The following is a 13,457-nucleotide window of genomic DNA, read 5'->3' as shown; positions in this document are numbered from 1 at the left end:
AACATAATGACAAAATAATATATACAATATTTACAGAATCGACCTGAGGATCCCTGAGCCCACTCTATCCCCCACGTGTGAGGGGTAGAGCAGAGCTCAAGAGATCCCAGCGCATCCCTCTCGCCGCATCACTGGTATCATAAAATTAAAAATAAAAAAAAAAAAAAATAGAAAAACAATTTTTTTACTGAATTTCGTAAACAAGATTTATTCGATTCATTCGATTATGAAAATTTTCATTTAATATAAATACTTAAATCGATTCAAAATTTTATTAAAACTCTAAAAGTAAAAACACATTTTTCTTCCTAAAAATTGTTCATCCTTTTTGAAGGTTACTATCATTAAAATATAGGCATAGAATTTTATCAAGCTTAAATTGAAGTAGTTTCGATTAAAAATATTTATTAGATGAAACTGAAATAACAAGGAATTGGTTAGCTATATAACGAATAAGTTTTCTATATTTATCTTAAGATAAACTTTAGGTTTTACTAAGCAACGTAAGTATCTAAATGCTACTGGAAATAAACGATTATATGACAAGTTTATAAATATTGACTTGAGTACATCTGCATTGAATAAACATTTTCGTTACAGAGTGGTGAAAGTTTTAATTTTATAATACTCAAAATTATACCGTGGGAAAAGTATATCCGGGTTCTTAGTTCTTATTTAAATAGAGTATCAATAAAAGGGAAATATTTTTCAATAACTCAATTGTCAATCGAATAATAGATTATAATATTTATCAATGTTTGAACCAAATTTTAATCTTTTAAGATAAACAATACTTTCTGATATTTTTTAAAAAAATATCACACTGGCATGAGAACACCATTTTCAATGAAAACAATCTGGTGATACTAGATCGAAAAATATTATACACGTGTCTGATAATTCTTGCCAATGCGCAATAGAACAAAAATTGAATAATTTTATAAACTTTTTATGTTATCATTTTTTTAACATTAGATTACTATTCGATGTGTTTTTTAAATTAAAATATGAAAATTATATTGCTGGCTGAAATAATTGATCTTAAACATAAAAAAAAAATACAAAAACTAAAAGATGCTTTCAAAAAAGTAGGACGGATAAATTATTTTTAGGGAAAAATCATTTGGATGAAATTCTCCATAAAATCAAGCCAAAAAAATTGAAAAAATTCATAACTCCAAAGTTTAGTGACCCTAAAAATGAATTTGGGTTGATTTTTCTTAGAAAAAATGTTTATGGCTAAAGTAATATAGTTTTTGTATATTTGTATACATTTATAATCCTTCAATACAATCAGCAATAATGTATTAAAAAAAAGAAAAAAATATATATATAAAGGCAAAAAAACGACATTCTAAAAACATAAACATTCTAATATAAAATTATATAAAGTTTTTTTTTCTCACCACCTACGTGTCAAATACTTTTTGATTTAGTATAACAAACAAAATTTCATTGAAATTGGGATTTTCAGGTCTGTATTTTTAGGTCAATTTGGTTATTTCATATTGCTTATAGCATTTTTTATGATAGAGAGAATTATTCATAGGCAAATTGGAATATTTTCCAATATTGTAATAAAAATTTACACCTTCATCAAAGTAATAAGGAGTGAGTATGAAACAGAAGTATTCCCCTCTATTTAACAAACAAGAGCCTTATAATTACTAATTCGATTTTTCTAAATGGGTTTCAGAATTTCAAATTAAATAATGTAAACATTAGAAAAGTTTGAACATTTAATCTCCACGTTGACTTCGAAAGAAAGTATTTAAGTTCATAATCGAACTTTATGAATACTTTTTTTATGGCAGGAAAAATTAGATTTTTCCACCAATACATTAAATTTAGGATTTAAGTTCTTTTAGACAATTTTAGTCAGAAAAAGATCTAGATTATATATCACTTATCTGAACATAGAAATAAATAGTTTAATCAAAACCGCCGTTTAAAATAAACAAAAAAAAAGTTTAAAATTGGCAATATAAAGTAGATCTATTTTAGGAAAAAAAAATTGTTAAAAAATCTCAGGCATATACCTACTTTAAATACGTAATTAGTACAATTTTTCTTTTTTGATCTAGCCTGTTCGAATACACACAGAATATTTTTCGGGACTGATTATGTGGACTTAAGGTGTGTATTTTCGTATTCGAAATTTTCCACAATCGCGATATATCCCTTATAATACATTTCCTAAATAGGTAAGTGAAAGTAAAAATTCTCACAAACAGTGAAGTTTTAATAACTCCCGAAATATTCAAAAATAGAAATAAAATAAGGCATAGCAAAAATATTCAAATAGGTGAATGGATATGATTACATATTTTAAAGCTATGATCTAGTAAAACAAAAAGGTACGTTGCATCACTTAGAAATCTATTATCTATTATAAATATGTGCTTGTATCTATGAATGTATATAGATAATCAACGAAATTGTAATACGAATCAAATAAAATTACATGACGTTTAACTAGAAATTACTAATCTGAGGTTAGATAGCCGATATTATTATCAGAAATGATAATATTGATATATACATATATATACAATATGTTAAATTATAACTAATTATTCTAAAATATTAATAAAAAGATATATTTTTTATGAACTTTCATCTTTTTTAAATCCTATTTTAATTATTTACAAGTGTATGAATAAATATAAAGATATAAAAATGTTTTCCAGAACGAAAAGATAAGCAGCATGGAATCGGATCGAATGAAAAACAGTATGGAGGCTCCAGTAACCACAAGTTTCTAAAATATTGCAAAATGAACTGCAAGTATTGCACAATTAATAATGATTCTTTTTTTCGAACTGCATAAGATATAATTTTATTAACAATGGCTTCATTTTGATTAACCATAAAAAATATTGATATCCTGACATAAACCTAAGATAAGATAAGCAATAAAATTTGTAACCAAAATAAGCTATAAACTATTTGATAGTTTATATTTAATAAGCTATAAATGTCAAATAGAATAATTTCAAAATATGTATTATCAATTAGATATTCATGATTTTATTTTTAAAACCATCTGTTAAATATTCGATGTAATTTTCGAGTGAAGTAGATATTTCAAAAAAATAAAAAGCATGTCGAAAAATAAATAACTTATTTGCAATCTAATTGTATAACTTTTGACAATGTTTATGATTATGAATAATATATCTAATACTTTTTTTTATTTTTGGTTTATTTCACTAAATAAATGACTATGGCGAATATTTGTGGTTAGTTATTAAGGCTAAATATAGTGACAACATCTATATTTTTAGTTATTTTGTTATTGTTAAATAACATATAAATAATAAAGATCTGCTACAAAATATTATTTTGATTAGAATTTATATTATTTATAATGATGGGAAAATTGTAAAATTAAGGATTTTAAACATATGTCTGAATGTATTAGAAATTAGAAATCATATAAGATGTTTATGAAAGGTTATGATACGCAATTATAAAAAAACATTAAGGCTATAATTCAACAGTTAAGATATGTACCGCGATATTTAGGGAGTACATGATTTGCAATACATACTAAGTAAAGTTAAATTCTGATATAAATATAACATCTAAAGACTCACCTTTGACATGGCTTCAGATGTTCATAACACGCGTCGTATCTGCTAAAAAAAAAAATTATTTTAAAACTATTATCTTTATTTCGAAAAATATACTTCGTTATGAACGAAACTTTATCTACAACTCAGATAAGACATGGTTAAAGGCGAGAGTGTGGCTGTAGAGTGAGCTGGAGTTGAGATCAATAAACACGCTGCCCAATCCACAAACAGCGCATGGCCGCTAATCCTCAATTTCTATATAAGTCACAAATATAACGCCTTACATAGGTCTGTTTACATAATAATAATTGTTTATTACTATATAATTATTGTATATAGCATATACGGCGCACGTATTATCACTATAATTTTAAGCAAACATACGAACTGAAACCTCCAAAAAAAAAATTGTGTCAACATTCAAAAGATGTAACTTGTGAAGTTTTTTTTTTAAATCATAGCATGATTAATGACCACCATTTTCCAATAGTTTGTTTTTAAAAATAGGAATTAAAATAAATTCTTACAAATCAATAACACTATCAGCTCGTTTAACATAAATGTGAGTACCAAACTAGCACTAAAAAAAAATAATAAATAAGTAATTACCCTATTTGTCGATGTACAATTATAGTGTATCATTATCACTATATAATCACTTTTAACACGGAGCATGCGCAGTTCAGGTTTGAGAACAGAAAAACAAGTACTGCGCATGCTCGGTACAGTTTTTGACTGTCGGAATTGATCGTTAGAACATACCTAATATTAATCTATTCTTTAAAATTTATTTTCAACAAAAATTATTGTACTATAAAATTAAAAAGGTATAATATAAATAAACACTCATATAAATACTGAAAAAATATATATACAAAGACTTTAAATTTTTTTTAATTTTTTTTTTTTTAACATTAATTTATATACAAGCATAGATCAGGTACAGAAAAAGAAAAGTTGCTCAGCTGTTTTTTTTTTTTAATTAATTTTAATTATCAGATTGGTCTTTTGGGCCTTACATGAATATTATAACAAAAAAAAAAGTTTTAAAAATTGATTATATGCGAATTTAGTCTCGTGCGAGATATTCAAACTATTTGAAATATTATAATTATTGAATGAGTTTAAATAATAAAAATAAATTATTTAAAAAAGGAAACATAAAAATAATAGTTATGTAATTGAAGAATTGAAGAAAAAAATTAACAAACTGGATTACTAATATTTAAATAATTAATAAAAGAAATAATTGACATATATAATGAAAAACAAATTATAATGATAACAATAAAAACAGATAAATACAAAGTTTATAGCAGAAATGCAGACTAATGTCCTGCATTAGTCTTGGCTTCTGTATTCGAAATAAATTTGGAGTTCCAGTGGTCCATAAAACGCTGGTAAGGAATGGAATTTTGCAAAACGTTTCAAGTTTGGCATCAAAAGTTTATCTATAAGCATAATAAAACTCTCCCTTTACAATATGGTTTGCTCTTAATCTTATTTATCTGAGAAATTCTTCAGAATAATACAAGTAGATGCATATTCTGGGCTTGATGAGATATGCGCCGGTGTTCCGCAGGGAGAGTTTTAGGCACAATACTCTTTCGGCTCTATACCACTCTCTCGGAGGATGAAAAAGGCGTGACGGTTACCTTTGCAAATGATACAGCAGTTTTGCCCATAGGAAATGAAAACCAGGAAATCGCTGAACATTAAACACAGCAATACCCATTATACAACTATAGAAACTGAAGATGGAGAATGAAACTTCAAGAATCAAAGTTGATACATCTTGATTTCACTAAAAAGTTATTCCCTATTCAAATCTAGCCATATATCTCGGGATGATAGTGAACGCAAAGCGCAGATGAAAACAATATGTAGAAAAAAACATAGTTTAATTTAGTATATAAAAAATGCATTGGCCTTTAGGCAGGGGGAGGGGAGTTGCGAGACTAAGAAAAGTTTCCAATCTGAAGAACGTTTTTGATCGTGCAGGCTGAAAGTACTCACCCCAGAAACTGGAAATATGAACGTAAACCACCAAAGATAGGACGCAATCAAATTATATTTGATCGTTACATTCGCAAAACTTCATATTATCTTCTGTTTGTATATATTTGGATCTACAAATTTCTATAAGCACTCCAATTGAAGAACGTTAAATTTAGCTCAAAGTAGTTAACACTGAACATTTTCGTGAGAACAGTGATTTCTATAATATTTACTTATAAATTCACAAAATGTTGATTCCGTTGATACATTTGAAAAAACAATTGGTTATTGTAAAGCTGTGTCTTATGAAGTATCAGACGTATAGATGTCGATTAGCACTCAAATCGAAGTACCACCAAGTAGTTTATAATGTATTAACCAGCATTAAACATCGAGAATTAACATATAGATTTTCCTAAAGCATATGATAAAGATGCCATTACATCCTCTTTACCAAACTTCAAAACCATTTGTTATCAAACAGAGCAAATCCCAGGTTTAAACTATTCCTCTCAAACCGGTCACAATACGCAGTCGTCCCAGGTCAACTTCAATCCAAGACCATACCCCACTCTTGGGATGTCCCTCAGGGTTAGTCTCAATCTCCCACTCTCTTTGCTATTTGTATTAATGGCCTTCCCCTCCTCATCCATCACACTCAATATCATATATATGCTAACGATTTTCAAATATATCTGTCCTTTCCGCCTTCCGACATATCATCTAAAAAATTACTAAAGGACCTGAACCATTAAGTCACTGAGCAATTGCTAACAAACTGTAATTGAATCCGAACAAGACAAAGACAATCGTAATAGGTTCCAATCACCTTCTTAAAACTCTCATCATCCAACCATAGACCTGATAATAATTCTATTGTTTTCTATCCACAAGTTAAAAACCTCGGATTACCTTTGGCCAAACTCTCTTGTGGAAAAAAAATTTCCCCAATGTTTCCCGTCTTTATCTTTTTCATCTTAAAGAGAATAAATTCCCTAAGTTATCTAGTCCCGCTTAAAAACGTTTCCATTTATTATTACTTTTTTTCTAATTATTTCCTCTGTTAAAATTATCTTGTCCATAAAAAGTTTTATGGTCGTATCGGTGATCGAAGAAATATTGGGGTTTGAAAAACCATAGCTCTAAAAATATTGAACGTAAAGAGTTCTATTAGGACTCAAATTTTAGAAAATTTATCCTACTTTAAGATCCTAATTTAAGGGTTTTGATACTTTTTTTTTTGCGATAGATAGTTTTTATGACTATAGATGAAATAAATCATTCTGACACAATGTCCCCTACTGGCAGGAATAACTTCGAATTTTTCTGCTGTAGTCATTGTTGAAATTATATCAATTTAAGCGACAAGATGATTTTTAATTTTTTTTTAAGTCGAAGCCTCACAATAGCAAATACCGAAGACGTCAATGTTATATTTTTCTGAAATATATACTTTATTTACCTTTTTTATGAATAAAAAAAAATAAAATGGAATCACAAATTCAAATTGCAAATCGCTTTGCAACAAGATATTTTATCAGAGAAGCGTCTCATTTCAAGAAAATAAATTAATCTAACACACCACTACCTCCGAAATCGTAAACACCGATGTATAACTATTTGGTTCTGCTAAAACATCCAATAAAGAATACAATTTCTTCCGACGAAAGTATGGACAGAAATAGTGGACGCAACATTCTACAACACAAATGATTTACTATAAAAGAAAATAAATCATAAAATAAAGAACCGCACAATTTTAGACACTGCCAAAAATATATAGCAATATATCCCTCTCCCCTCCTTTTCCTCCCAAGATTGACGTGTAACATAAAACCTCAGACAGATGTACTAAATTTTTTCAGGTACAAAAAATAATTTTAAACAGAAATAGAAATTTTAATTATGAAAAAATATTTACGCTCAGAGACCCCAGACCCATATCCATCGCCACGAGGTAAAAAGACTACAGGAGATCCCAGTGCATCATCCTTAAGTAACACGGATGGTGAAAGTCGATGGAGACAGAAGGGGTATTCATGGTGTTGTGTTAAATGTAAAATGTTTTGTCATGTTAAATGTTGTGACTGTAGGATTGTGAGCAGCCCTATTTAAAGTCATGTTAAATGCATAACAGCTCTTGCGGATTTTCTGGGCAACTCGTTTTGTAACCTTTTCTTCCAAAAGTACATGTTATTGTTTACTTCTAAGTTTTAATTAAAGTAATTTCTTAAAACATGTCTAAATTAAATGAAAAGTGAAAGTTAAACTGAGTTTCTTGTTGATCTTCTAACTTGTGAGGAAGAGGCTCGACATAAGCTAATTAACAACTGTCATTACATTATTATTATTGTCATCCATGGGTTTATTGGTTTTTAAAACACCCAAAACAATATTAACACAATCGAAAAACAAACTACTGGAAAATAACCTAACACAACAACAAACAAAATGGTGACGAGTTCAGCTGGTCTGTTGCGTAACGTCATTCTCCATTTAACAGACCTAGTAACAGACTCTCAACCATGTTATATCGTTTTAACATGCTAAAAGAAGGAAATATTTCTCCATTTAACATATTAAACTAAAGATCATGAATACCTCTAGAGTATAGGCGAACATAAATGAGTGGAGAAGCTGGTCGAAACATGAACGTTAAAGTAATTTTTCCAAAAACCATTGTTTTTCAAATCAATGAGAGTTATCGCATACTTAATTTTTTAGATAAAATTCATTTAAATGAAAACAATAATTGCTACAGCATACAAATAATAATAATCTCGATTTTTGCAATAAAGAAGTGAAAATGATAGACTTATTTAATGTCTATTTAAAAATTTTTCTGAGCATGAATTAGGCGCTATGAACTTAGTTTGAACCTGACAAGAAGTTATCGAACATCTCAAAAAAGTGAAATTCTCTGGATTATTTTTTTATCATATCTCAGTGAGGAGTTAACCAAAGCCCTCTGAACACTAAAAGGTATAATATGTCTACTATAAAAAATTAACCAAATGTGCAATACACTATTAAGGTTCTTATATTAACTCAAGTTAATATAATATAATGGAATGCAATAAAATTAACTTCATTCCTACCGACTAAATTAAACCTATATTTATTTTCCCTAAATGCATTGATTTTTTCCCCGACTTGTTGCAGTCATTTCAAAACCTAAAGTTTCACCGAAACAGTAGTTCATATAATAATTTTGTGTTATAGTTGCGTTATGCAAGGTTTGCTTGAAAACCTTATATTTAAATACACTCGGAGTATTAATTTCCGGTAAGAATCTGTCATCATAATTTGAGTTTCCTCAATTACTCAAGGAGACAAAACGGCCATGATGAATGAATAAATTCCTCGATTATGATGAATTTTTACGGACATTTCAATTTTATAAATTAACAATAACCTCTAAAGGTAAAACAAAGGACATAGTTATGATACAACAAAAATCAAAACAAAATAAAAAAAATGTAGAGATTAGGGGGTGACAACCTATGATATTATAACTTTTTATGTTCATAAAGGCACCCTTGTGTCCGTGAAGTGATATGAGTTAATACAATTATAATTTGTTATTATTTGTTATTATTAATTACAGTAATAAATGTTTATTTACAGACCTATTCTCCAGCACAATTAACGGTTATCTATTTCGGGATTGGACAAAACCTTCAAGGTGAAGTTGTTCGTTAGGGTTTTAGGCCATAAAACACAATGGTCTTCAACATTCATAGGCAAATTGAAGTTTTTAACTACCATATTTAGGCCTGCCATCAGGGGTGGAAGTTGTGGAGTGGGAAAAAAACGCTAGGACACTGGAATTAGTAGATAGTAAAAGTATAATTAATATAAAATTATACTCGTACTATCATTATTAAGTAATTTTATTTTTAAAAAGTTGTTTTCAAGTAAAACAGTATTCTCTTGTTTTTATAATGAGGTAGTAAGTTTGTTTTCTTAAAACCCCAATTTATGTATTAATATTAATTATAAAAATAAAAAATATGAAATATTGAGTAGGTTAAGGCTTTTGTATCATTTTGCCTAAAGCCTGGGACTCAACTGATGATAGTCATGATAACCGATTTTAAAAACTGTATATACACATATTATACAAATTAATATTTAATAAATTTCATGCTATAAATTAACCATGGATAGGAAAAATAGAACAGTAGAAATCCGAAGAGGCATCAAACAAGGTCGTCCACTATTCCCAATTTTATTCAACTGCCGCTGAATTATGTGTTCAATAAGCTAAACTGGGAAGAAAATGACATACCTATAAATGTGTACAAGTTAGCTGGAAGTTTTAGTTATTTTTGCCAATTCATTTACTAAGAAGAAACAAAATTGTCAGCAAACTCGTTGTGAGATGTGAATCCGTTGGGTTAAATATTAATATCAACAAAACAAAGAAATGACAGATTCACAGAAAACAGAAGTCAAAGTTAATAACCTGGAAATCAGTTTTGTCAAGCAATATATTTATTTAGGACAGTCCATTGCATTTAAAAATAGAAAATATAAAGTAAATAGAAGGATTAGCATGGTATGGAAAAAATAGTAGTGGATGAAACATATTTTTAAAAGTCGACTACCTTCAGGAGTAAAGGCAAAGGTTTAGGTTTCCTATGTAGACCTGGCCATTTTATATGGATCTCAGACATGGTCGGCAACGGAAAACAATAATGAAAAATCGTAAAAATACAATCTAAAATTAATTAAAAGTCTACCAAGCACAACAACTGAAATGGAAGTGGGCTGGTCATGTTGCCACACCTGACACAAGAAGATGGTCCAAAATGGATACCAGAGAAACACAAGAGGTGGGAAGAATGACCAATTACAAGATGGTGAGATGAGATAGTGCAAAGAATAGAAGACTTGGGCTATTGTTGGCAGAAATAGGGGTTTATGGAATTAAGTAATAAAGAACCTACAGTAAATAATCATTTATAGTCAAGTGTTCATAAACAGCATAAAAATATTTTATTTAATTATATTTGGCAAATAATTATTTTATTTTAAATTAACATAAACAATTTTATCAATGAAGTAATGATAATTATTGTAAATTCTTTACATTAAAACCAGACTCAATCCTCTCAAAGGTGGGGCTTTTAGTTATGTAAATCTGATATTATTATTACACAATATAAATGCCAAAAAAATAATCTTTAAATATTTTTATGTTTAAAGCCGTAGGAGTAAAGTGTGTGTGTATGGATATTGTTTTGTCCTCATGACTATGATGTTTTACTTTTTTTTGTGTGTGTTAATTTTATAACTGGTCCATAGGCTGTTTGATATACAATTAAAAGTGGAAAAGTGTACTTTTCTTCATATTATTGACAAATACCAACGAATCATGGATCATCACTAGCAAGTATAAAAGCTAACAACATGAGAAGTTGCATTTGACAAAAGTTTGAGGGGAAACAAGATAAAATAAAATTAGAAATATAATGCTAAGCATCAACTTGGAAGTAAGTTCAGCTGAGGAACTTATTTACAAACATCTAAGAATATTTCTCCATTTGATTTTAACTCATATTACATCAATTTTAATGTTAAGATTAATAAGATTAGAGATTATCAAATTTCATTATAGATCAAAAGATACACACACCTTTACATTAATGGTGTCAAGTCCACTTTTTATAAAAAAACATATAAACTTTGTACATCATTAAGCATTTTTTTTTTTAAACATGCCAGTTCCATCAAACATTTAGATAATACTTTTAAAAGAAACATATTTACCTATGAAAAAAGTACAATTTTTCTTATTTCATCAATCTTAGAAGTTAATTCTGAAGAGAAATTTAGTTATTTATATTTTTATATAATATATTATTTAAAACAGAGAAGTTCTAACAACAATTTGCAGGAATAAATTTGATAAATCAATATTTTATATAATAATATTAACATGAAAGTTAATATTAGGGTATAATATTTTTTCTTGATACTTGAGTTCTGTTTTCTTGGTGTTGGCATAATAAAAGATATATTTTAATTTTTCTGTTTTATTCAATATAATTTGTATTTATATTGGTGTCAAAAAGTATAACCCACTCCCAAACAATAAGATGTATATGTATCTTCAATGTATTGTAAGAAATAAATATTGATGTAAATCAGCTCAGATAGTTTGAGCATGTCATAAAACTTCAGATTATGTGGGTTATAAGGGTGAAGAAGGAATTTATTAAAACATTGCTGGGCATTGGAAATAAAAAATAATATTGTAATGAGGTGTAGATAGTTGACCGTAGATTACAGATTGGAGAAGATGATCGGGGGGTGCGGTCAGCAAAGAAACAACATAAACAAAAAAATATTTATTTATGCCGACGTTTCGACCTGATTTTCAGGTCTTCATCAGGGCTATAAAAACAAAAAGACAACAACCATCATTTAGAGAGAAAAAGTTGATTAATAACTATCATCACATCAAATACAGTGTATAATTTATTTATTTCTCACATTTATATGTATATAAATAATAATGTAATCAATCTACTACTGTACTGTCTTTGTCCATAGTTATTAATCAACTTTTTTCTCTCTAAATGATGGTTGTTGTCTTTTTGTTTTTATAAAAAATTTTTAACAAAATTTTTAAGCGAAGGGTTTTTTTTGGGGGGGGAAGGGGGATTAGTGAAGGAAGATACTAAAGCAGCAACAGGTTGGATAGTCATCAAAACCTCAGCCTGTAAGAGTAAATCTACAATAGCAAAAAATAAATTCAAAAGTATACTATGTTGATAAATATATCAAAATAAAATAAATAGATATATTTTATTTTGATATATTTATCAACAGGCGTACTTTCTACTTTATTATTAATACTATAATGTATCCAATAATACTATGTTTTCGGTTATCCATTTACCCAGTGGTTTGTATTAAAATTGATCATTTTTAAATATTATGCTAAAGTGAACAAAAATGGTGGTCTATATTTTGAGAAAATAGCTCCATGGATGATTAAACGATCAATTTTAAATAAAAGTGTATCCATTTTATAAGAGCAAAAGTACTCTACAATACAATATAAAAATAAAATATTATAAACACTATAATATTCTGAATCTTGGCAATAGGAGGATATTAAAAAACAAAATTAAAAAAAAAAAATACAATAAAGATAATAGGAGCAGCATTAATAGTGACCTTTGTCAAAACTATCTGACCGAATCTAAATGTATTTTATTAACTGTTCCTTTATTTAAATAAACAATTTCATTTTATTTGTGCTCTTCAAAAAGTAAATGCCATGTTCGATTCTGATTTTATTTTATTGCCAAATATATTATTACAATAAAACCTAAGTTTCCCTACACCAAATTGTTTTTTGGAAATAATCATTATAATTATTTTTTTCTGATATGCTTTCTTGATTGCAAAATAAATCATGTCTCTAATTAAATTATTCTGTTGTGACAGGTTTAATACAGACAAATGGATTTTCTTCGTCTATTGGACTCCATTTCCATCTTTTTGGTGATTTTGGTTTATCATCGTCACAAATTAGACACAATTTAGGTTCATTTATGATTTGTGTTTTATTGGTGGATTTCACTTTTAACTGTTCATTCTTAATAACCTTTGGTAAACTTTTTCTCACTATGTCAAGTCTTTCTTGATTTTCATTTGTAAGGTATTCTTGTTCAGTCATTTCTATTTGTTGTTTGTTTGTTACATTATAATTTAATTTGTTGAATCGTACAAAATTTTGTGTATTATTTTTTACTATTAATGAGAGAAGTTATTTACCCAGCTGATTAAATATGAATTCTCTAAATAAAATCACAAAATATTATATTAGATTATTTTGATTATAGATGCATACAATTGAATACT

At 27.9% G+C, this 13,457-nt stretch overlaps 1 protein-coding gene across 1 annotated transcript in view; it reads right to left on the bottom strand.

Annotated features, from left to right (window-relative positions):
- Window positions 1–3,749, bottom strand: part of LOC106682909 (CAP-Gly domain-containing linker protein 1) — a 457,329-nt gene extending 453,580 nt beyond the window's left edge. The window contains exon 1 of the mRNA XM_067049830.1: window positions 3,600–3,749. Within this exon, the coding sequence (XP_066905931.1) occupies window positions 3,600–3,608 (9 nt within the window). The 5' untranslated portion in view covers window positions 3,609–3,749. The remainder of the gene's footprint in view (window positions 1–3,599) is intronic.
- Between the last annotated feature and the right edge of the window lie 9,708 nt (window positions 3,750–13,457).

This window comes from Halyomorpha halys, unplaced genomic scaffold, assembly GCF_000696795.3.
Source record: "Halyomorpha halys isolate HHAL.00 unplaced genomic scaffold, Hhal_1.1 Scaffold450.1, whole genome shotgun sequence".
Lineage (NCBI taxonomy): Eukaryota > Metazoa > Arthropoda > Insecta > Hemiptera > Pentatomidae > Halyomorpha > Halyomorpha halys.
This window is presented reverse-complemented; position numbering and strand designations above follow the sequence as displayed.